Source organism: Armigeres subalbatus, chromosome 1, assembly GCF_024139115.2.
Source record: "Armigeres subalbatus isolate Guangzhou_Male chromosome 1, GZ_Asu_2, whole genome shotgun sequence".
NCBI lineage: Eukaryota > Metazoa > Arthropoda > Insecta > Diptera > Culicidae > Armigeres > Armigeres subalbatus.
The window spans coordinates 104,379,783-104,405,418 of NC_085139.1; the positions used below are offsets into that span (position 1 = coordinate 104,379,783).

A 25,636-nucleotide genomic window follows, 5' to 3' on the forward strand; every position below is an offset into this window, starting at 1 on the left:
AGCTTTACTAACGCTGCAACAGAGTGGCATTTTAACCCACCATCCGCTCCGCATATGGGTGGTGTGTGGGAACGGAAGGTCCGTTCAATCAAGGACGCCTTGAAGGTGCTTGCACACCGTGAAAAGCTAGACGACGAAGGACTGACTACATTACTCTCAGAGGCCACCATGATTGTTAATTCACGACCGCTTACATTCGTGCCACTTGCATTTCCTGGCCAGGAAGTTCTCACTCCCAATAACTTCCTCTTGATGAGCTCCAGTGGAGTGAATAGTCCCGTGAAAATTCCCATCAGCGAGCCAGTGTCTCTACATACCAACTGGAAAGTAATGCAGCATTTGCTGGATCAGTTTTGGACAAGTTGGATTAAGTCCTATCTACCAACTCTTGCTCGACGAACTAAATGGTTCTTCAGTGTTCGTCCACTTCAAAAAGGTGATCTCGTAGTAATCGTCGACGAAACTGTACGTAACGGCTGGCTCAGAGGTCGAATAATTAAAACCTATCCAGCAAACGATGGCCAGGTACGCAAGGTGGATATCCAGACAGATTCGGGAATACTTCAACGACCTTCGATCAAAGTGGCTCTACTGGACGTATTAGGGTAAGACCAGAGGCGCGGCCACGTTCCCGGACGTGGGTAGGACAAAAACTGGATTTTCAAATCTATAGAATACTTATATGTAATTTCAGAGACTTTCCGGAAATCCTCTCGAACATCAGATATTTTTTTCGGGCATCCTCAAATAAGTTATAAACTCCCTATGATTATTAAGTCAATCATTACATTTCTAGTGTTTATAGAACATTTGCAAAAAAAAACATTTATAAAATATTGGATGGTTTCAAGCAATTTCACTAACTTCTAGGAATTCGAACCATTATAAATCTTCAAAAACATCGCTATGATCTACCAGTAAAGCTTATGATCGTTCAAGATTCTTTAAGGGTGTTTAGTACTGTTTACGGGTTTTCAGAAATTTCAAGAATAATGTTACTCCGAATTTCAGACTTTTTTCTTTTTAACTTTTTTGGAAAAAATGTTTAATTTTAATACACATAGTTATGTTTGCCATTTTAAGGTGTTTTTATGAGATATTGCGAAAAAAGATTCGGCTGCCGATGGGCCATGAACCCGCACTATTCCATTAAGTACACAGACGTATTACCAATTATACATCAGCTGGCCTTGCCTTGTTTCTTTTTAACTTCTAAGATTTCATGCAAATGTAGGTATATTTGTTATTCCTACAGATTCCAATAAAGTATTAGAAGCTTTCAGAGTTCTTCTTCTCATAGGCTTGCTACCAGACATCCGGATATGCTACCATCATTATAAACTGCTTCATATTTCTGCGATTGTTCTCCCATATCCTTGTTTAGTTTCTCAACTTTTGGATATGATCTCGACAGTCTAGTGACTATCGCTTCTAGGAAGTCTGGCAAAGACTACATTACATAATGTGGCATAGACTACATCACTTTTCTAAGCGAATCATCGATCTATACTTCTGTTCATCTACCTTACCGAGTTAACGGAATATCCTTTCCGTGGTATTATAGGGATGCAGAGGTTTTCTCGGTCTCTACCCGATCAGGAATGCATAACAAAATTATAACTCAATTCTATCAATTGTTGTTATTTCAAACAACGTGTGTTATAATTAGATAATTCTATAAAAATGTGTCATCGGCCAGTTTTATTTTATATCAAAATTATAACAACATTAGTTATAAATATTTTTACAAAATAATTGCCTACATTTTTTGTAGACATTGAAAAAAATCGGAGGTAAATCACCTTCAGTATAACTTGAACTCGCTCGATATTAATACATAGCTGGAACAAAGTTAAATGCCTACATTATGGATGGAAATCCGGCGTGGTAGAGTACCAGATTTCTATCCGTGATGTAGGCAATTACCTTGAAAGTAGATTTTGTACAGAAAAATCATATCAACGTTTGTTAAAATGTTGATATGACGGTATCAACCTCTATTTTAATTATGTTACGGCTAGAGATATTTTTGATATAATTTATGTTATTTTAACAACTAATCAGCAAAATTTATAACACATTTTGTTACAATATTTTTCTGAAATAAATAACTCCCCTTGTTATAATTTTGTTACGCATTCTTGATCGGGTAGTAGCAACAATAATTACACAGTTTTTACACCACTTTTGATAAGAGAGGTAACTATTGACAAGTAGGGGAAGTGGGGGTAGCACGCCCATAGGGGTTAAAACGCGCCACCCCTGAATAAGGTTAAATATCCCCATTGTGATTATTTTCAATGGTCTATACGATAAAGTAATGAAAAATACTGACATTGGATACATATATTTCATGATTTTTCTCTAGTTACACATGAAAAACTCGAAAAAACGATTTTTGCGTGTTTTGATGCAATTCTAGCTCGGTAAAGTTTAGTCTTTCTATCGCTGTTATACATTGATAAATTAAAAATTGAGCCATGAGCCATGCTGCTTACACGTGTTCTTTATGTTCCACACGAAATCGTCGTCAAAATTGGTCTTAAAACGATTTGATGGGCCTTCAAACTTATGAGGTCGGTGTGGGGCAGTACGCTCATGCTCATTTCGTATGACCGAAACAGCTGAAACATTCGGTTAATTGCCTTAATGTAGGCAATTAAAATGAAAATCAGTACGATAAGCACATGCGCGTTTTAACCCATCCACTGGCGCATCTCACCCCGCATGGTTTCAAAATCAATTTTTTTCGGGTGCTTTTTAAAAATCAAATTTCTGTACAATAAAATGTACAATTAGATATCTGTCATCGGTAGTCAGTCGCAGATATGCTGTTCTTCAGTATGCGCTGATGAAAACTGGCTGAAATGGTGGTTTTCATTGATAAAAATGGCATTTTCCTTAACGTGGGCGTCCTACCCCCAGTTCCCCTACTGTTAGTCTTGGCTAAATTAAGCTAAGCTGTATCCTTGTTTAGATATTCAAATTTTGATCAATTCACCGTCAGTCTTTCTAAAATTCACTGAGCCTTCCTGAACTAGCAGAAATAATTAGGTATTTCCAGAAAATATTCAACAATTTTACGAAAGAACAGAATCTATAAGAAACTTCAAGACTTCTTGGAAAATCTCAATACATCCTTGAGCACTTTTTGGAATGGAAAGAATTCCGCAAATACTCTGAGAAGCCTTTCGGAAAAGATTTATCCTTTACAATCCCAGAACCTTCCACGATTGTCAGTTTAACCTCTGATAAGCTTTCAAACATCTGATTCTCTTTGAATTTTTAGATCTATAAGTTGAAACGGTATTGATAGCATTAGATCTTTTAGTGATCCACATGGTAAGTTCTTACCATAATCATGGGTAGGACAATGCTCCGACTGTCCTACCCAGGTATTTTCATGCGTAGGACATGTCCTACTTGTCCCACCCACTTCCGGCGCCACTGGGTAAGACCAACTAACGATTAGGCCTCACGGGTCGGGGTGTTGACGCGCGAGACATATAGACCCTTTTTTGATGTACGGCGCCTCCGTAACCTACCACTACATTCAGCATCAAACGTCGTCGTATAGATGAACCTGTCAAAAGTATACGACAACCCGGGATGACTAGCAGAATATTGTTGATCGAAACAGCAAGCATTGTAATCACGTGAAACAAATTATTGCTAAATTATTCAACAGTTTATATTAGTGCATAAATCATAGAAAATGCCATACCAATTGAACTCCAGCAACCTCAGAGTTGGTTAGAAGATAGATTTCCGCACGTATTATATTCTCCAGAAGTGAATTTATGATAAACAGAATTTTCTTATAGTGAAAAAACCGCTTTCAACAATAACCCTGAAGCAAGTGTAGGTTTAACAGCTACTCGCTCTATATCAGAAAACTTAATTGTAAGTGAACCGAATTTGTACCTATTAATGTGATTGAACATTCGATTAATCTTAAATGGGGTAGGTAGGCCACAGTTGTCATGCTACATAGGGAATGTCGAGATAAGGAGGGAAGGTTAGAATAGCGCGTGTGAAGCATGACAAAAACGGCCTGTTCGCAAGTATGTGCTGGGGTTCTTTGACTGGTGAAGTGAGGTGTCACTCACTGTCATTTGGCTAATTTGACGAAAGCTTGTAAGGGGGTCATGGAGGGATTGGTCATGTAACAGGAGGGTGGCATCTTGCGGAACCGCGTCGGTACCTATAGTGCATGCTCCTCCACGGCGCTTGGCTTCCTTATCCATTGAAGGAAGAGGAAGTAGTCAGCCTCTCGCTTTTCCTGCAAGCGTTAGGTACAAGCCACATAGGCCTCGTTGCCTGGTCTACCCTGGGTGACGCTAAAGCGAACAAAGAAAGTGGGGGGTATAAATATAAATATAAATCAAATAATGAAAATAACAAAGAAAAAATAATAATAATAATAATTTAATGAAGGTACCCTTCGGCATAATGAGGTTACGTAGGCCGGATGAGGGGGGCCAACAACACTAGCTTTATCTAGGCATCTAGTAAACTGACCCGGCATCAAAACGTATTCCGATCAACCTAGCCAAATTTTAGCCATCATGACGGAACGTGCACCGCACCATAGATTTTATCTTTAAGAGCACTGAATAATCGACAAAGGCAAGATTAATGTACTTTTTGAACATCCCCAACAGATAAAAACGCATGAAATCGCCCGCCATTTTGTTCTATCGACAAAAACTGCATCTAAGATTAGTTCAAAGAAAACAGTCTCGGAGGCTCATAGCCTGAGTCAAACAATGACAACTGAAATCGTTTCAACGGAAGAAGGAAAACTGCGGATCCTGCTCATTCCGGGAGATGGAGACTGTCTATTTGCATCGCTTGGACACCAAATCTGGGGCACGAAGCCCAACACGGAAGAAATGAAGTTTAGAGTAAGAACGTTGCGGGCAGTAGTAGTACAGTTTTACAGCAGGAACCTTACTGAATGGAGCGACCGCCTGCATGCGCAAGCAGTATCTGCATTGACAGACATCGGAAAAGCAGACATCTGCAGCGATTATTCAACCACCGAGGTGGTTCAGTATTATCTGAATTGTATGAAACAACACGGATTCTGGGGTGGAGAAGAGGCTTTTCTGGCGGTGGCGAGCGAATTTGATTTCAGGATAGAAATCTACAGAGAACACTCATCGGCATGCATCATCAACGCAGATGGAAGAAGAACCTTGAGAGTAGCTCACAGACTCTCGGGCATCGCGGAGTACACACACTATGATAGTGTTCTAGATATCCCTAGTGGTAGGCAAAATAACAATAAAACGAACATTAAATTGATAAACGACTTAAATCATACAGGTAAACGAACGATGGGACTAGAAAAAGATGATGCTCCCCCCCTCAGAAGAGACAAGCAGGAACCACCAACATTACCGGTCCCGCACACCAACAAAGAGATCCGTTACCGCGACCACACATACAAGCAATACAACAACAACATACAATCGACACTTACGATGTGACACAACACAGTGATAGCACTCCGGCGGCACTCGCAACAATAAACTCGCCACCGAACGTCTTTACAGCCGGGACATGGAATGTCTCAGGGTGCTCCCAACCGTCCGATCGGGACGTCATCGATCAGTTCCTAAACGACAACAATATTGCTGTTGCCTGTTTGCAAGAGATCCGTTTAGCCACCAGTATTGTCGCTGCAGCACTACTCTGCAATTCGCTGGAGAGTCCAGCGACGCGACAAATCTCAGCGATGTCAGATGACTTGTCATTTTTGGCGGTGACATTTGGTTTGTTTTGACTGATAAACTGCATTATTTTCAAAACTTTTCGAAACCGTATTTCTCAAAATCTTCAAACCGGTAAACACCAACGCTCTGAGGAGTTTTAAGAAGAAAAATAAATATACAGGTGAAATTGAGTAAAGGTTAGATATATAATAAATATTATTCAATAAAAAAGTGTACTAGAAAATTTTAATAAAGGTTCGTTTTGCAGACAATGGCGAACATCATCATCCAGGCAGTTAAAAACCATCAAGCAGAGCCGAATACTGTATATCATGCACTATACGGGCATTATTATTTGGGAATTTCTAAAAAAGATCTTGCGAAAATTTATGGTAAAAGTTTATCTACAATTTACTCCTGGTTAAGAAGATTCGAAAATGAAGGTGTCTATCAACGAAAAAAACGCATTCAAATCTACAAAAAGTTCCAAGTGGAAATGAGATCATGGATAGTGCAGTTGTATCAAAATCATCCTTTGCTGTTCTTGGACGAAGCCAAAGAGAAATTCCAGAAGCAGTTTCATATGACCATCAGCGTATCGTCGATTTGTTTCATTCTTCACGAGGCTGGGCTCTCGTGGAAGACGGTTGAGAGAAGGGCGATTCAAATACGGGATGCCGAGATCATCAGATTCATGCGAGAGCTTTTGGCCATCCCGTGGGACATTTATAATTTAGTATTCTTAGATGAGGTTAGTTTCGATAATAGGGATATGCTGCGTCGGAAAGGATATGGAGTTGTGGGACAAAAAGTTATTTTCAGTGGGGAATTCTGCCGTCGACCTCGTCTCTCTTTTTTATGCTTTTTAGGAGTAGACGGTATGTTAGATAGTTTTTGGACAAGTGGAACATTTAACCGTTTAATTTTTTTTGAATGCATTCGTGAGTTTGCGCTACATAATACAAATGTTCATCAATACCCAGGATTCAACTCAGTTTGGATAATGGATGGGGCGAGAATACATTGCGATGCTAACATTATTAGGTACCTGCGGTCGATAGGCATAATTCCCATCTTCCTTCCGGCGTACTGTCCTTTTTTTAATCCTGTGGAAATTATTTTCGGACTCGTCAAAAAGCGACTGAAGAGGACGCACCAAGAGAATACGCCCATAATGGGTGACGTATGTGATGCTATGAGTTACTTCAGACAGTATCCTTGTGAAAATATATTCGCACATTGTGGTTATTATCCCGGGGGAACATTCTACCCAGAAAAAGGATTGCAACAAAATCCACAAGATTTGGGTCTTGATGTTTGCACAGAATAAACATTGAGGGACGCTGTTGAATGGCTGTAATAAAAACCTATTTAAAATCATAAAAAAACGAACAAGTAGTTTTATTTCATATTATTAACAACTTTAGATCCACTCCCTTCAGATGTGATCGATATCCGGACAGTTGGATACATTATCGGCCAACACTTTGCTCAGCTCAGACTCCTCTGGCCGTACAGCAGATTGCACAGCAGCAATAATTTCCTCCGCCCCTTTTCCTTTGGAAATCATTCCTTCCAGCTTCTGTGCGACATTTGTCAGAATAGAAATTGCTGATGTAACTCCGTGGTGAACTTCTTCTACGTCCTTCATCCAGCTTCCATTAACGGCATGAGCTACTGATGCACCACGGTGAACGGATTGCAATCTGGCTGCTTCTGAAACGCCAGTCCACCTAAAATATTTGGCGAGCTCCAATGGTGGTGACGTAGCCGTTTTCATAGCTTCCTGTTTATACGCTGCCGATGAATGAATTGTATTAGCCCACAACAACCAAGAACTGTGGTGGCCTTCAAGCTCAGGATGATTTTCCTTCAATTCTTTCGCCAACACTGCATCGTCGTGGGTTGAATGAGCACCGGATCGATCAGGGTTGTTCGGTGCAATCAGCTTCTTAAGGACCATCTGATGCTGCGAGTTGGTCTCGACATTAACCGAATGCGCATGAACAAAAATTTTTATTTGCTTGTCTCTCCATGATGTAAGCAAGCGGGACGTTACTGACGAAGTATTGTACGCTTTCCTCTTACTCGGATCGTGAAAAGTCACAAACTTCTCAATATCTTCTTGATCCGGTTCCTGTTTATCAGCCCATTTTGGCCCATCATCGTCAAAGTCGATTTGCCGTGATACATGCTTAGTTGCAACTTTCCAAACGCATGCCATCACATCTTCCACGGAATTGCCACCAACGTTTTTGGTTCCCACCTCTCTTGGGCGCATTTGTCCCCGATAGAGTCGTCGGAAGAATTGTGCCTCAAATAGATACAGATAAGATGCTTCCAGGGTTTCTTCCGCAGTGTCCAACAAGTTGACATCGTCGGAATCAGCAACGAACGAGACATCGCGGGAAGAACGCCTTGGTGAGGGTGAACGTTGGTTGGAATGAACAACAACGTCCGCTTCATCTAGTTCTTCCAAATATTCTTCCTCTTCATACCTAAAAGAAACATTGTAAAAATGTTATTATACCATCGGGTTTTACTGCACTCATTTCATTGCTACTTACATGATATGGTTGTTGTTTGTTTCCAATAAATAATAGCAGAAAATTTAAAAAAAATGCGTTTGAACTGCAAAGTACACAAATTTAGCTTCTTGATATTTAAAAGAATGAAACCAAAACAAAGAGTGATTAAATAAATAAACAGAAATCATAGTGCGTCAATCCTTCTGTGTTGCGTTGATAACGGACGATATATTTCCGAATTTGCAATTTTTTTCTACAGTTTCCACTGATTACAAATGTATTTTTATAGGTGACAGCACATGTATTTATAAGCTTATATTTTGAAGAATAGGATTTGATGTAATTCATTAGTATGAAACCAACATATAAAAAGGAATTTAAATTATCTAGTGTATTTTGCACACTATAAAAAAGGAAACATCTCATCGATAAACTGTGAAAATTCGCTGGAAAACAGTTGTCAGTCGAGCGACTCATCGCTTCCGATTTTTGTTTGCAAGTACAGTATCCCCGCTTATCCGGACCTCGCTAGTCCGACGACTCGTTGGTCAGGATCTGGCTAGTTCAAATTTTGCGGATTAAAAAGTATCAACACCCATTCAAACACATTATGCTGTCAGTTTTCAAATTTGTGCTGTGATTTTGTTTTGGTTCATTTGTATGGATTTGACAGTCGGATTAACAAGATAAACCTTGATAGTCCGGCTATACATTTGTCGGATCAGCGGGGGTATACTGTAAAAATAAGAAGAAGACACACGACGGTGTTAACTTTGACAGATCCTACAGCACAGCATAGGAAGATCATTTTAAAATGCTTATAATAAATTCTAGACAAATTGTAATTAAAATCTGATTGATGTATGATACGGAAAAAGTTCCGAACTGTATGATAGATACATTTTTGGAAAATATTCAAAAAATTGAGATAAGCTTCTAAATATGTAATTCAGAACTTTTTCCGTATCGTACATCAATCAGATTTTAATTACAATTTGTCTAGAATTTATTATAAGCATTTTAAAATGATCTTCCTATGCTGTGCTGTAGGATCTGTCAAAGTTAACACCGTCGTGTGTCTTCTTCTTATTTTTACTTGGATTCGTCTATACACCGACCACAGCGGCCTACGCATGGTTCAATGTAAATCGACAATCGGAGACCTCCCCCAGGATGGGAGGTGGAACCGCTATCCTGGTACATCGAGGACACTTCGGCAACAAATTTAAGTTTTTTCGAGTTGGAAATAATACCTGCGGAGTAAAGATCACTGTGTTTGGAGAACAACTTATAGTCTTGTCCATATACGCACGCTCGGCGAGCACCCAAGCGGACCCAGAGATAGGAGTTCTAATCAACTACTTAACCAGGTTGAGTGAACGGCAGAGGGACAATGTCATAATTCTAGGAGACTTCAACGCCCACGTAGGATATAAAGATTTGCTTCCCGATGACAGAAAGCGTGTAGGACCATTACTCTTCCACCCTTGGACAAACTCAAATGGAGAAGCTTTGAAAGAGCTACTTCTTCTTCATCAATACCGACTCTCCAGCTCATTTGGACCTGACAAAAGCGTGCTATGCACATGGAAACGCGGTGGAAGCTGTTCTCAGATAGATCACATCGTGATGCCAATAATCCGCAGGTTTCATCCACCCAATTGCCGCTGCATAGAAGCACCAAATGGCTTCTCAGATCATCGGCTGCTCATTCTTGATCATTCATGATCATACAAGTCGGTCTGCTAACCACTGATCCGATGGCGAAAATGCAATATCACCGGGAAATCACGACACGCTTACAATCACAAATTCCAGTGGATGCCCAAGACCCTGTCCAACTGCTGGAACGCATAAACGAAACCGTGATAGGAGCAGCGAAGGCAACACTAAGGACACCACGCTCACCGAACACTCCGAACAGGACAAGAAGGGGGCAACGTTACGAGAAACGGCATAAGCAGTTGCTGAGTGACCGGCATAACGCAGAAAAGAAGAAAAAGTTGAAAGAAAAAGAACCGGCATACCAGGAGCATCAGGAGAAACAAATACGCATATTTTTCGAAAATCTGGAAAAATAGCCCCCACTAGATCGTCTCCGCATGACATATCGATATCTACGACAACATCGCCGTATAGCAAACAGAAAGGGCCATAGATACATATCAATTCGTGCGTGGGAAGAAAGGCTAATGCAAGGGTCGAATGAAGAAGAAATACCAACACTACCAGAACCAGAGTCTCCACCTGACGGTTCCGGACCCACACTACAGGATGTACAAAGACTAGTATTGACTCTACGTAACAGCACAGCCGCAGGAACAATCGGAATTCGCCCGGAACTTCTCCGCTATGGCAGCGAAGAGCTCTTCAGGGAGATGCATGGACTGCTACGAATGATATGGGAAAATAACAACGTCCCTCCGGGTATGATAGAAACCATTCAAATACCAATCCCAAAGGTACAACGGCCAACAGGACCAGATGAATATCGCCGGATAACGCTGTGCCAAACAATCTACAAATTGTACTCACGATTCCTGCTAGAGAAAATGGAATCATATTTAGGAGATGTTCCAAACTATCAGTATGCTTACCACCTTAACAGATCAGCAGAAGACCAGATTTTCATCGTTAGGCAAATACTCGATGAGCGCTGGAGGAAAGGCAGAACCACCTACATCGTATCATTAGACATCCGGCAGGCTTTTGACACAGTCAACTTGCACAAAGTCCCGCAACTACTCCTAAACCTAGGCGTCCCAGTCTATCTAATCAACCGGATCATATCAACATGCCTAACGGAACAGACATCCCTGCAATGGTTTGGTCAGAGGACAGCAACATTCAACAAAGTAAAGGGTATAAAACAGGGCTGCCCTTTGTCACCAAAATTGTTCGTACACCTGCTACATCAGGCACTCTCACGTCTGCAACAACAAATGCCAGAATTGTTTCTAGCGCAGGAAGGCCGAATTCGTCTACCATGCCTCAGAGTATATGCCGATGACATCCTGGCCATTCTAACCGACCCATCGCAAATCACCCGCCTACTAACATTGTTAAAGCCGTGTTTGCACGAATTCGGACTGGAACTGAATGTGAGAAAGACGGAAGTACTCATTCGCGACCCCCATGATCCAATAGACAACACATCATCCCGTCTAGTCACTTATGGTCCGTATGAGATCAATGTTGTGCAAAAACTGCGGTATCTAGGAGCTTACCTTACCAGCTCGCTGAATAGGCGAGAAACTATAGCAGATCGAGTGCAGAAAGCTATAAAGATATATCATTCATTGCTCACCTTTGTAAATGAAAATAGCATGAACTGGGCCACCAGCAAACGCTTATACCACACAGTGATTTCCCCGATAGTGTTCTACGGTCTACGAGTATCAACACTGACTAAGCGCAACCGAGACAAACTGCGCGAAATGGAGCTGCTCATAGTCTCTGGTCTTTATCAAGCTTCGAGGCGCAGCGCCGAAGATCCAGTAGCACTACAACAAATCCAGGAAGACATAGGATCAGTTGACATCAGTCAGGCTTTAGAAGGTCACACCATAAACCGAAAGCTCAGGATGGCGCGATTGCTCTATTGGGCGCACCTACAACGGATGGACGAAAACGAAATATTAAAAATAGCATCCGAATATAATATTCCCGGACCATTGAAACTCGGCCGTCCCTGCTACACATGGGAGAAGTGTGTTGAACAGGATATGATATGCACAGGAGTAACCTCTGAGGAGTTACGCGAACTTGCGCAGAATAGAGAGCGATTTCGAGAATTTGCTACAAGGAATCTTCCCCTTTGTCAGGAGGAAGTACCACACGAACTACTTATCGAGGGAAATTATGACAACACACAAATTGAAATCCCAACAATGAATGACTCATCGCACGAGTCCTGGTTTGACGGATTTGAACAAGATGAGGAGACAGATTTTGCAGGATTCTCTGACAGCGACTGAACGAGGAAATAAGATGGTCTCAAACAGCTAGAAGATAAACTATGACACATTTAAATAAACGAACACGAAATAAAACTTGTTGTATGCTTTTGAAATGAACAAGAACATACTTTATAACTTTATACACCCAGTTCTTTTTTTACACGGGTGGGTTTTAGTTGATTACGAGCTTCAGCGTTGATGAAACTAAGAGTTAACCCCATGAAAAAATTCACAAAAAATCAAAGAAAATTCAGGTGGTATTTAAAAAGCTGTGAAAAATCAGGTTGACCGGGAAATTAAAGAATACCAACCGTGTAAAAAAAAATATTGGGTGTATCAACCAATCTCATCAATCTCATTTACATTATCTTTATCTTTATTATTTCTATTTTCATACTCAAACACCCGCAAAATGATGAAACGAGTTGAAAGGAAGGACTAGAGAAAAAAAACCAAAAGGATTGCACGTTAAGGCCGACAGACAGAAGCGAACGAGGAACGAACGAAAAGAAGCAAAGACAAGCAACGGACTAACGATCGAGGGGCAAACAGAGAAGCGAAACCAACAGACCGCCAGGAAGAATAGGTTGGCGATCGAATGGATACAGCGTCGGCCCTACAGACAGGAGGATGGAAATCTGGACCCATTACCCTCTCTCCCGCCTGATCCACTTTCTATTCAAATCAATCTACACAGCTACTTCGGCAAACGGATTTCAATCATTTCCCTTCAAACATATAAAACATCTGGAAGGTTTCTTAACTATTTCGAACTCTATCGAAGCGATTTCAAACTATCATAATATCTATCATGTGTATAATCACAACCATTTCTATCTCGACAAACAACTCTAATAATAGGTTCCATAGCAGTCGCTAGAACCGGAAGCGGACAATAAGCCGCTCCACACTCTCCTCCTCTATCCTCTATTCTCTTACAAGTTTAATACCCTGAAACTGAACTTTAATACCCTGAAACTGGACTACCCTTATGGGTCTGAAGCAGAGGACGGGACGCTCGAGCCTACCAGTCAGTGGATGGAAAGGTCCGTTGTGATAAAGGGTCTATCACAAGCCTCGGATAACCTGGAATGAGTTTTCCACGAGTCGAGTTCACATTGATTTCATGAGTTCAATATAGTAAACGGCACGTTGAAAATTTAAGCCAGCAGTGTAAACGTATTGCCTAGTGTTATACAACGTAGATTGGCCACGGCCCGGGGATACGTCGAGTATAACAAGTATAACAAGAATTAATATGATTGTACATCCGATTAATCTTAAATATAATTTCAGTCGAGCCGCGCTACGCTCAGGCTACGAAAAAGTTTAACAGCTAGGTTTTGACAGGGCAAGTGAATTGAACAACTCAGTTGAATTCAATTGGCTTGCCAAAAGATGAACATGTTCAACTTTCTTTTCGTTCAAGTTAATTGAATTAAGTTGTTTACAAGTTCAATTCGCGTTCGAATCAAGCGACTTACTCAATTCACTCGCCTTGTCTAAACGTAGCATAACGCCGGTAACTGGTCGATTTTAGAGGTCCAAAACTACGAATGCAACACATGAGGATAGCGAAGGCAAAAAACAAGTTTGTCGTCCAGTGTAATTAAAGCACTATTTGTCTCGCTCGAAATGAAGCATACACTCCCTAACCGCAATTGAATTTTACTACTTCTGCGCCATCAATAACAGCGAAATAAAATCATCAAGACGAACCGTTATAAACTGACTATCGGAATTGTTTTGACTAGATAAGAATGAGATATGGCATGCTAAATCATACCCATAGGGATAAAATAGAGTTAACGTCCTTTTTTTTGCTCGTATGATATGTAGAAATATTGTTGGATGAATTGAACTTTCATAGCGATGGTAAGAACTGCGACTATAAAACAATCAAAAATGCTTGCTTTATATTGGGTAAATGTTAAAATCACTTAACACGCTTTTCACTCACCTGATGCGCCAAGTGGGCCGAAATCACCCCAACCGCCGAATAGTACGGCCACGTCTGCTCACACACCACTCCTGAGGTTATTAAACCGCTGATCATGGCGGTCGTGAATCCGCTCAGCCACAGTTTGGTGTTATCCCCGAACCGAATTGCCGTCGATTTGATCCCCAGCAGTGCATCGTCCACCTTATCCTGGTGGGCGTAGATCGTATCGTACACAATAGTCCAGCACACGCCGGCCAGATACAGCGGCAGGCAAGCAGACCACAACACCGATCCCTGGGTGGCACTCCAGCCTAGCAGGGCCCCCCAGTTGAACGTCATTCCCAGAACCAGCTGAGGCCAATGCGTTACCCGTTTCATCAGCGGATAGATGATGACTAGTCCCAACGAACTTGCCCCCAGCATAATCGAATACCAGTTCATTTCCAACAGAATCAGCAACCCTACGCCGAGCTGAGCTCCCAGGAAAAACCAAGCATCAGCCAAACTTAGATCTCCGGCAACCAGGGGTCTACTCTTGGTTCGGGCAACTTTGCCATCAATGTCCCGATCCCACATGTCGTTTATCGTGCAGCCTGCTCCCCTCATGATGAACGCTCCCGCACCGAACAGAGTCAGCATCCACAAGTCGGGCCAGCATCCGGCCGGTGCGCTCAGCGCAATACTCCATCCGCAAGGCCAAAAAAGCAACCACGACCCGATCGGTCGGTCAACTCGCATCAACCGTGCGTAAGGACTTTGAACTATGTTCTGCAGTAAAGCCTTTGGTTCTAGCTTCTTATTACTAGTGTTGCTACTATAATCCCTTAAAATTAGCTCCAAATTCGCTCTTCTGCAATTGCGCAAGTTGTACTCGGGCCCGCGCCTATTCCCCGTTTCCCTCCAACCGGTGCTATTCGCATTCCAGCGTATTTTTTCACTGCTTTGTAATATCGTACTGGCACTAGCAGCTGTCGATAGATGGGGCAATGCAAGCAATCCATGACGGATGTGATATCCGCCGCCCACCCGCGCCAGGAGCCCGAAACGTGTCGTCCATCTGCCCGAGCTGCCGGCCAATGTTCGCAGCAGCATAGTCCTCCCGATTGTTTGGATTGAGGGCACTACTTCATCCCGTAAAAGTTCACCTTCCGCGCCACGAAGAAACACACTAAATCACGCACTGGCACTGTAAATTTATCAAATAATTGGATTTATAGAAAAATTCTTACACGGGAGAAATAGGATGCGGACCGCGATTACTTAACTCGTTAAAACTAAATTCGTTCCCTCTTGTCACAACTCACATGAGGGATTGCAGCAAGATTCTGATGTCGAACATCGCGATATTATGACATTGTTGACAACTGCGGCGCCTCTCTTTGTTCATTTCGTTTATCGGTTTCTCTGTTTTGGTCGTTTTCGAGATCTCATGAGATCCGGTGAGATTCTGCAGGGATGCCAAATAGAGTTTTTTTTTTCATTTCTAGAGTGCTTTCAACACGGAGAATAAGCGCCCGGATAAAAAATACAGAGTTGCAATTCCACTGTTCATCCTAAATCCCTGGAATTTTGAAGTAAAATTTCTTGAATGTCCAATTGGAAAAAGGCAAATCGACTGAATTTTAAAAGCACATTTCCAATAACTTGAAAGGGAAATTCATCTGAATTTCCAAAAAAAAACATTGAGTTTCCAGATACCTTCTATAGGCAAATTTATTTCAAACTAATGCAACATGAGTGCCATCTACGAGTGAACTTTTGAACTGTCAAAAAAGTGATAGTAATCAAAACATTGGCTGCTCCTTGAAGCGCGGAGAAATAATTTTTTAAAGTTTTCTGATATATATCATTATTTTGACGGTTATCATGGAACAACAAGGTAATAAAACATTTCTTTTCGTTTCGCAGATCATTTAAAATCGGTCAGCATTCCTAAAATAAGAATTACAGTGTATATATCACGTACGGCAACATTGAGGTTATTTGTTTTGTTTTAGATGCTGGGCATACAAATATTGTAAAGGTCACGATTTCACTTGGCCAGGTTTTTGACTATGTTGGGGATTCCGTGAGACCTTTGCGAGAAGGCCAAAATGTATTCGATTCTGGACACATCGTTTGCATAGGCTACACAAAAAAATTGCAGGATTATCTGGAGTTGACGGCATATGTGCTACAGAGCTCTCACCCAGCAGATGTTCCGCATGAGCTACGTTTGAAGATCGGTTCAGACTACCGCAAATGGTCACTGTGCTGTTCCTGCAAGGCTGGAACATCCCGATGCAAGCACATTATTGCTTGTCTTCTGCACCTGTGCCAGTAAGTATTGGCATGATCGATAATTTTTTTTCTAAGGTTTTAAAATCTGATGATTTCAGATTCAGATCGGTTGAATTTATGACGTGCACGGATTCCCGACAAGCTTGGGGTAGAAGTAGAGCTGAAATCATCCAATGGCGCGCAAAACCACTGATGCAACTGTGTTGTATTCGACAGCACCCAGTCGTTACTCCGGTTGATACATCAAATAAGCAAGAGCTCCTGCAGCAGGCCTTCGACCGAATTTTGAAAGGTAATAAACTAGTGAAGTAATGAAGTTGAACTTCCATAACATGATTTTTTTTTATATATAGCATCTCCGAATTCAGCGATCCAGAAACACATCGATGGGAGAGAATTGAGTGCACCACTGCCCATAGCTGGTCCTCTGTCGCAAATGAATTACGGCGAGTATGTATCACGCAATGAGTTGTACGGCATGATACTTGATGTCCAACAAATCTGCAATATTGAATGGCTGCTGGAGGAAAATTACAAGCAATTTTATGAGACCAATGTTCTTAAAAATGTGCAGTCGATATTGGATATTGCCGAAGAAACTAAAGAACAGCGTAATGATGCTTGGTATTTACATCGCTCAATAAGAATCACTGCAAGCTCTTGTTACGACCTTTTTACATACACCCGTAATAAGAATGCAGATTGGCCAAGGAAGACAAATCTTTATCTGAACCCGAAGCTGATCCGATCAAAAGCTTTAGATTATGGAAGGGAAACAGAGGAATCAGCACTCGAATGCTACAGAATAAAACGAAATCCATTAGTGAAAAAATGTGGATTTGTAGTTTGTGTGAAAGAACCATGGATTGGCGTAAGTCCAGATGGCGTCGATACTGGCTGTAATATTTTAATTGAGATTAAATGCCCAATGTCTGGTAAAGAACATGGTTTGGAGTGGATGTTAGAAAATTGTAAAGCAACTAAGTTGTATATTAAGAAGCGAGAGTCAGGTTTTGAATTAAATAAGAATCATAAGTACTACGCGCAAATTCAGTTAAGTATGTATGTATTAGGTTGTGTTACTTGTGATTTTATCGTTTATTCGAAGTACGAGAATGATTTCATTGTTTTGGAAATTCAGTTCAATGAAGAATACGTTAGAAGTCTAATTAGTTCATTAAAACAAGTTTATTTTCAACACCTGCTACCTGAAATATGTAAGAAACATGGAAATGAATTAATGTAATTCAAGCTTTCAAATAAATATAAGAAAATTTCTTCTTCAATTGCTCTACATTCCAAATGGAACTTTGCCTGCTTTTCAAGTTTGTATTCTATTAGCATTTCCTCAGTTATTAATTGAATGCTCGCTTAACTTTTCAAAAGGACCTAACTTACATGTTTTCCATGAATTAATTTGAATATTGCAATCAACAGACCAATATGGAAGCTTTTGATTGCAGTACTCAAAGTAAGTGGTCCAAAATACATCCTCTACCCTAATTCATGAAAAATGTTACTTAGGTCCTTTTGAAAAATTAATCGAGAATGGTTTTCTATACCCGCCATTGCATAAGTATGTATTTATCTTGTGTGGCAAGTACAATGCCCAAGGAGTCGAGAAAGTTTCCAACCCGAAAACGTCTAAGACTGGACCGACAATTGAACTCGCCATCTCCGGATTGGCAATCCTACGCCTATGCTACAAATACATTCATATCTTTATTAAAGCAATCTTGAAATCTGATATCTTTCATAATTCGTGCCGATAAGTTCACAATTGCGCATTTAAACTTTACTATTGCGTCAATAGATCCTAGGACTGAGGCATCGATCGCCGATTGGAGTATTCCGAAAAGTTTCATCCGTTGTATAGCTCTCTCAACATGAATCCTAGATTTTGCAATACTTTCATTTAGTATAGCATCGGATTTACTATGTTGAGCCGTTCGCAAGAAAGGAGGAATGTGCAATCGTATTCCGTGATTAAAACATTCTTGCTGAATGTTGAAACCTTTGTCAACCATCAATTCGTCAGTGAATGGGTCCAGAAGGCTCAATACATTTTCGTCGTTGAAAATCTGTTTATCAGATGCTTTTCCACTGTAAGCTTTACTCACGAAACTGATTAAACCAGCTGGCGTAATTCCTATTAGGAACTTGACTGTCCTCATGCCTTTATAATTCGAGTAGCATGCTATGCAACAATTGATGCACTTCATCGTGGCCACAGGAACTTCAGTACAATCAAGAATACATCTAACACTTTCGTATTTTCCTCTGAAACACAGTGGTAAGTTGTTTCTTATCTCTTCTCGATCAGGCCAATATACGAATTTCTGCAGAACCACTGCGAGAACCTGTAACAATTGAGAAATCCATATTATTCCATTTAGTTATGATTCCTTCTAGAGCCTTTTAAAAGAGCTGTTTTTCACATATGTAGTATAATAAAAAGTTCTTGGAACGAGTTGGCGATGACAACGGCAGGATTTGATAGTTACCCCAATTATTTTCTGTCAAATCCTGCCGTTACCTTTGCCGGTTCTTTCATATGCGTTTGAGGAGTAATACATAAACAGCTCACCTGTATGGTGTGGTTGAAGTATTGCGATACAGTAGCAGGAGATATGCCAAAAAGCGTTGAAATAGCCGCAAAAGATATATTTTGCTTTAATTTTGCCAAAGTTAAAATCACTCTATCTATTGCAGATAGTCTGTGCTGTTCTTTGTAAAGCTGGTCCTCCACTATTCTGACTGAAATACATATAGAGTCAAGTTGTTCCAGGGATGCAACGCCAGTCCATATTATTGCATCTCTATCGGACTTGATAAGGCTTGTCAGTGAAAACTTACGTTCAGTTTTAAATGTTTCGCTGTTGAACGTTGAGGTTATTCCAACCAGTTTGATGGATGCATCATTATCAATTCGGGTTGTGCAACTTTTGATGAAGCTTTCTGTTTTTGTGTTTACGCTGGGTGCTATAACGTGCTCTCCATCAATCGAGCGAGCAAACGTTGAATTTTGGTTGATCTCATCAGGATTGGGTTTACGTTCTTCAATTTCGGATAACTTATCAGAAAGTTCACAAAACGCTAAATCAGTAGCTAGGTTTTCTTTTGAACTTCTAGTACTATGCGATGGGGACGATCCTGATGAATGATTGTCAATCATTATATTTGAATTGGATGACCGAAGTTTTGATGAAGGAAAGTTTAACTTGTATGGATTTGGTAGCAACAACAAATCAGTTGAAGGTAGATATAAAGATGGAATCGTATTCGGCTTGAGTCGTTTTCCTCCTGAAATGTAGATAATTATATTTTAATATAGTGTAAATAAAATTAAGAAGAAAAAGTTTGTGTTTGATCAAATATTGCGCTTTTAATTTATCAGTGGTGGGTTCGTGAATACAGATCTGTTAATGTTCCATATTGTTCTGTTAATGTTCCATATACCCGAACAAATGCCAACAACTCGTTTTAACTAAAAAAACCGTAAATATTAAGCCTCAGAGCGATCCGCTTAAGATAAACTGTTAAAATGTAATTTGTGCTTTTACGTAATGTTTGAGCATAACCTTATTTGAATACTTGAACATGTAATCGTAGCGAGGGGTGCGCCACTCCCACGATGAGCCCTAGATGAAGCTTCTTTAACATAAAGATTTTCGCGATTGGAATGATTTTTTCTTGCGATGAAACGTTTTACGTGCGATTAACGCGATCACTCGCGATGAAAGCGCGATAACGATGCGATAAACGCGGTGACAGTATGCAACTGCTCGAAAAATTTTACAACAAGAACCGTCAAAAATGATATGACATTTCTCGTTGTCAGATATTCGATCAGTTTTATTAATAACAGTTTCGCTTGTCAGTGAACATTTCTCTCGTGTTTACTGAGTTCCGGGTCTTTAGGTGTGTTCTCTGCTGCGTTCCGTTAGCCACTTGGCTGATATCTACGGTAAATCCGATAAACACTTTCGGAAGTCATCTGTGGCATCTATGCAACGTGTGCCGGCGACATCTAAGCAAGGTGTGCCGGGCCTATTTGTTAATGCCTGATCTGAAGCTGGTCTATCCTCTCAACCAGTAATAACCTCATCCAGTCCCGCATCGCCATATTCATCTGCTGCAAAGTAAGACTCTTTTAAAATCTTATCCAGTGCATAAGCAGCAGCACCCAACTCCTTCCGCACTAGGCTCAGTCGCATCTTCTTTACCCATTTGCAGTGTTTGCGAAAGCGCATCCAACACTCACTCTAATAGCAGACGATAAAGAAATTCGGATTCGGATGCTTCGACATATGTCGAAAGTTCATTCCCGAAATGATCATTGCAAGCTCACCAAGACCCACGAGCAATTACGGGACGATGTAAAATGCGAAGATGAAGGTAAATGTTAAATAGGACAATCTGTTGCGATTCGACTGATCAACTATGTCAAGCTTTTTTACTTAATAAGTGCTTGGTAGCTGTAAGCTATCTCGTATCTTGAAAATTCATTTGACTTAAGAACTTCCATGGAATTTGTGAAATAATTGTTCGTCAATAACGACGCAGTCTACAGAGGCTTGCTGTGCATCTCATCTTCTCATGACTGTCAGATCACCATCAAGTGTTACAGCTTTTGATGGGGAAGGAAGAGTCCATAATATCGCTGGTAAGTTTTTTTTTTATATATATTCAAAAGAGTTTACTGTTCATCCCTAATTTTCTTTCAGATTCGGTCAACATATACAAACTTCCTTAGGGATTCTTAACGACATATTTTGGAGTCTCCGATCGAAATTGAGAAAACCCTTCGGGGATTCGAGTGAAATCTATTGTGTATTTCAAGATGAATTATGGATTCCAAGCAAAATCCTTTTTTCTTTTGTTTGAAATGGTAAAATGAATATTCCGTTAAATGCGTATGACATCAAATATAAGTTCTTTTTTGCTCTATTTATAAATTGGTAAAAGCTGACATTTTTGCCTTTCTCGTACACTAATTTCTCTTTGAAAAGATTGTTAGTGGTTGTTGTATCGCCCTCTGGCTGGGTTCGATTCCCGATGCCAATTTTCGGCTTGGAAATTGTCTCGACTTTCCTGGGCATAAAAGTATCATCGTGTTAGCCTTATGATATACGAATGCAAAAATGGTAACTTGGCTTAGAAACCTCGCAGTTAATAACTGTGGAAGTGCTGAATGAACACTAAGCTGCGAGGCGGCAATGTCCCAGTGGGGGATGTAATGCCAATAATAATAATAAGAAGTAGAAAAAGGTTGTTGTATCGCCTTCCTGTTAGCCCTTTACAGCAATTCCTCAGTACCGCAGTCTTAGGAAACGATGGCCATTAGATCCGTATGGGCGCTAATTGAACACTTTCGTTTCAGCGTGATTATCTGGGATATACTAGGGCTATGAAGTATTAACGAAAGAACATCGTACTGGTCCAAACGGAAGCGCCGATGAGGTGGCGTAGCGATGGTGTGTAATACGATGAGCAGGAAACAATATTCGATTAAATCCAAAAAATGATTTAAATTTGAAAAAGTATATCTTATAATCTAATTTAATTAAAATAAGAAAGTACTACTTTGAAGAAAAATAAGAAAGAAAACTCAACTATGTATAATCATTTATCCATATGCAACGTACGTGCATCCTGTACTGAAATAATCATTATCATTCCTAGACCGGCCCGGGAACTCAGCCATTTATCCGTAGTCTTACTTTGTAGCCGCGCATTCTACTGCTAGGCTAAGGAAGCTCTTCTCTATAAGGTTATATAAAACAACCCTGAAGCAAAATTTAATTCAAATAATTGATAGGGGTGAGGAAACCTATTTTTAGTTGAAATGATTTAACTAATAACTTTCAATTAGTCGAACTAGATTCAAAGATGTTTGTATTCTGAAGAATTGTAAAGTACGGACAACAAAATAAATTCAATTAAATGCATATTTTATTGAGTAATTCATCGAATGCAAATAAGGGAGGTTCACATATTACGTAACGTCGTTGAGGGAGGGAGGGGGTCAAACCAAGCGTTATCATCCATATAGAATGCGTTACGAGGGGGAGAGAGGAGGGTTAAATCTACACAAAAATACGTTACGCAATTTGTGAACGGTCTTCAAATTGCAAGTCAAATCGTTACCTAGTTTTGACAAGGTTTTGCGACCGCTGACCAACTGGTTATCTTTGGCTATTCTTCGACATAGAGTATCTGCCGTCTCATGTCGTGTTTAGTTGATAGCCTTCTTGCTGCCCTGTTGGCCAACAAAAGAATCCATCAATATATTTGCGAATTAGAAAGGATTGCTGGCAAGCCTAGCCATGATGTCTGATTGAGAAATAACTTGTCTGGGGAATGGCATCGTAAAAAAACATGGGACAACTATGCTTGTGGAGACGACACAGCGCGTCGACAGATCCTTTTTATTCTCAGCTTTTTATGCTTGTATTTCTGGGTGAGGCAATTCACAAATCGGTCCTGAACTCAAAGATACCATCATCGACAGACAGGATAGCATCATCGAAGCTACAGTAATCTTGCTCAGACTCCAGACCGTATAGGAACGGCAGTGACTGTCAATTCATTGATGATACGCAGAATGTTTGAGCCGGACATTAAACCGGCATACTTGATGGGCTGACGCGACCCGAATATTTGGCTTGCCCTCGACCAAGTGCTTCATGTCGGCCTGGATAGCTGTTTTGTTGTACTTGATACCGTTCAGAAGCTTGAAATCGAAGATGATGTTAGGTTGATTCATGGCGATCTGGTCCCTGGCGGCATCTACAATCCGTCGCTTCATACTGATGAACGCCGTGGAGGACGAGGTCGTGTGGCTCTGGTCATTGGCAATTCCAGCCTTTCCTATTGAAACATACCGACACTGAAACCACCTTGGAAACCACTATTTTTTCGGAATAATAATTTTTCTCACTTTTACTTCTTTTCTGGACGAGCTATTTTTTTTATGCGGTCCAATCTCGGGTCCAATAATGTTAGTGATCCCTGGAGGTCAGAGACGGATTATCATCAGATTCACTATACGGTAAATGTATTTGGAAACTTACATTGAAAGAAACACCGCCCGTAGTATTTTGTATTTGAAGCAGATCTGTCGGTTACCATTTCCCATGCTAATTTGCCTTGTGACGTTTTTACTCTGTTGACAGAAACGGGAAAAAAACAGCTCGAATGTGATTGGCATGGCTGCTAAATTGCTACTTACGATTCGAGCAAAAACCAGTAGCGATAAGGTGCGATGGGTCGCGATTTTGCGATTAATATCGCGATTAATAATATTAGTGCGATAATGAAGGCGATGACTTTTCGACCAGAATTAAATAAGATTTCGCAGCGATTAAGTGTGCAATCGCAAAGTGACGCCCCCCTCGAATCGTAGCACATGCTAAGAGGAACTGTTCGAAATTAACAAAAGCAATGGACGCATATGAACCCAGGACTACAAATAAAAAAAAGCATGTAGGCTTGTAGGCTTTGAAGCATACATATAGAAATGTTGGAATCTCTCGATTTAAAAAGCCATATTCTTATACTTAATTACTAGGTTATTTATTTAATTTAAAATAAACGTTTGATTCACTATACATGAAAACTCTTAGGGTCATCAAGAATAGAAACGTTTCGTACACAAAAAATTGTCCATTCTGTGTGGCCATTCAAGTCAATTCAATTCATTGATTTTCCTCTGAAGCAAATTCTACAGGCAGGGGTTTGCTAGAGATTTCCGCCTCATAGCGACGAAAACTTATTCTGTGATAAAATATTGCTAGTCAAGTTGATAAGTTAAAGTAAGTTAATTTAATCTCGCTAGTAGTGCACTAGTCTAATTAAGCCCTAATTAGACTATCGCACCACTAGCGAAGTTAGGTTTAACGTACAGATTACGAGAAAAATACAGCTTCACTAGTCCCCTTCAACTTAATTGAGTATAAAAAGCGGAATGCTTCCAGTCTTATAGTAGTCCTTTCCCTGAATGTAAATTTAGGTCCTCCAGTGTGAAGGTATCGTACATACCTGCCAGGTAATCATGAGCTTTAAAGTGCCTGCTGCAAACTGCGGAATACTTGGTAGGCCTTTTCTTGCTTTTTATTGCACCAATCCATTTATTCAAAGCTTCACGGTTGCGTAGAGGAAATTTGTGCAGCTTAATACCATTCCCTGCTCGAGCTGTGCACCTCGGAACAAAACAAATAGCTCTACTTCGAGGTAGATTGTATGGCACACAATATCCATGCTCTGGCACCGGTTGGTCGTCGACATCACTATCTGTTGAATCCTTCGAGTACACTATCAGCTTTCTCTTAGTTAGAAGCGTAACACCTCGAGTCGGAACTGCACTCGGCTTCAAATACCGCCTAGTTGCTGAAAAATGTTCTTTGCTAAGTATACGATTCACACCGGCTACTAATAGGTAAATACTTACTTTGAATAAAATCTGAAGACGTGAAATGTTGGCGACATATTTTGAGACGGGTTGTATCATCGATCGGAAGTCCGAGCACTGAGTTCCAGCGTTTACGCCTTGCACAAAGTGCTGCTGGAAATTTCAGAAGCTTTGCCGTTTTTCGGGTTCTGCACCCAACAACACAGCATCCGGTTTTAGCTGATACTTTTTCTTCTCGTTTTGGCAAAATCGATGGAACTGAGGTAATCTTCAACTTTATCTGTTTGACTGTAATATAAAGACCACTTGTTATTCACAATGTTTCGATACGAAGAATCCGTTCTTCGTCATATTTATCTATAATTACCAGAGAGAAAATCACTTGGCGTAAAATGAGCATCACAAATCCGGTGCCCAGGATACCCACTTAGATGGACAAATCGGCTCCAATGTTTGAAAACACTACTGCCTTTATGTGGAACAGGGAACAGCTGGCAATTTTTTTTCATACAGGTCTTGACGACACAAAACTCCTCTCGTTCATAATGCATTTTCAGCCGAGTTTCCTGCTGATGTTCAAAAATGTAAACATTATAGATTTTCTAGACAATTATTATCAGAATCACGCAAATTCGCTTACCTTTGCTTAGGAAATAACTTTTATTATTCTAAAATAGTACTGGTATTATTAAATTCCACTTAACAATTAGATAAAAACTTAATTAAATATCCGAAAATTGAATTTGTATACGTTTGACAGCTGGTCAGAATCGATATCACTTTTTTACTCTCAG

The 25,636-nt window shown here is 40.4% G+C and overlaps 6 protein-coding genes across 6 annotated transcripts in view; 2 read left to right on the plus strand and 4 right to left on the minus strand.

Annotated features, from left to right (window-relative positions):
- Nucleotides 1-15,518, minus strand: part of LOC134203989 (4-hydroxybenzoate polyprenyltransferase, mitochondrial) — a 30,323-nt gene extending 14,805 nt beyond the window's left edge. The window contains exons 1-2 of the mRNA XM_062678824.1: nucleotides 15,401-15,518; nucleotides 14,168-15,335 (exon numbers count right to left, since the gene is read on the minus strand). Of these exons, the coding sequence (XP_062534808.1) occupies nucleotides 14,168-15,241 (1,074 nt within the window). The 5' untranslated portion in view covers nucleotides 15,242-15,335; nucleotides 15,401-15,518. The remainder of the gene's footprint in view (nucleotides 1-14,167; nucleotides 15,336-15,400) is intronic.
- On the plus strand, nucleotides 5,419-7,050 carry LOC134204032 (uncharacterized). Its single transcript, XM_062678867.1, has 2 exons — nucleotides 5,419-5,917; nucleotides 5,989-7,050. The coding sequence occupies exon 2, from the start codon at nucleotides 5,992-5,994 to the stop codon at nucleotides 7,048-7,050; it is 1,059 nt and encodes a 352-aa protein (XP_062534851.1). The 5' UTR covers nucleotides 5,419-5,917; nucleotides 5,989-5,991.
- On the minus strand, nucleotides 7,159-8,372 carry LOC134204023 (uncharacterized). Its single transcript, XM_062678861.1, has 2 exons — nucleotides 8,288-8,372; nucleotides 7,159-8,218 (listed from the first exon to the last, which is right to left on the minus strand). Coding segments are annotated over exons 1-2 (1,062 nt in total). The 5' UTR covers nucleotides 8,290-8,372.
- A 417-nt stretch (nucleotides 15,519-15,935) lies between the features above and the next one.
- LOC134203882 (uncharacterized) lies at nucleotides 15,936-17,339 on the plus strand. Its single transcript, XM_062678749.1, has 3 exons — nucleotides 15,936-16,028; nucleotides 16,147-16,468; nucleotides 16,528-17,339. The coding sequence occupies exons 1-3, from the start codon at nucleotides 16,016-16,018 to the stop codon at nucleotides 16,739-16,741; spliced, it is 549 nt and encodes a 182-aa protein (XP_062534733.1). The 5' UTR covers nucleotides 15,936-16,015; the 3' UTR covers nucleotides 16,742-17,339.
- A 979-nt stretch (nucleotides 17,340-18,318) lies between these two features.
- On the minus strand, nucleotides 18,319-25,636 carry LOC134203973 (uncharacterized). The gene is made up of 5 exons (XM_062678838.1): nucleotides 25,483-25,636; nucleotides 25,210-25,411; nucleotides 24,882-25,130; nucleotides 24,473-24,820; nucleotides 18,319-18,789 (listed from the first exon to the last, which is right to left on the minus strand). The coding sequence occupies exons 2-5, from the start codon at nucleotides 25,391-25,393 to the stop codon at nucleotides 18,749-18,751; spliced, it is 822 nt and encodes a 273-aa protein (XP_062534822.1). The 5' UTR covers nucleotides 25,394-25,411; nucleotides 25,483-25,636; the 3' UTR covers nucleotides 18,319-18,748.
- LOC134204063 (uncharacterized) lies at nucleotides 22,825-23,893 on the minus strand. Its single transcript, XM_062678921.1, has 4 exons — nucleotides 23,664-23,893; nucleotides 23,506-23,597; nucleotides 23,373-23,443; nucleotides 22,825-23,321 (listed from the first exon to the last, which is right to left on the minus strand). Exons 1-4 carry the CDS (start codon nucleotides 23,840-23,842, stop codon nucleotides 23,019-23,021), a joined length of 645 nt encoding a protein of 214 aa, XP_062534905.1. The 5' UTR covers nucleotides 23,843-23,893; the 3' UTR covers nucleotides 22,825-23,018.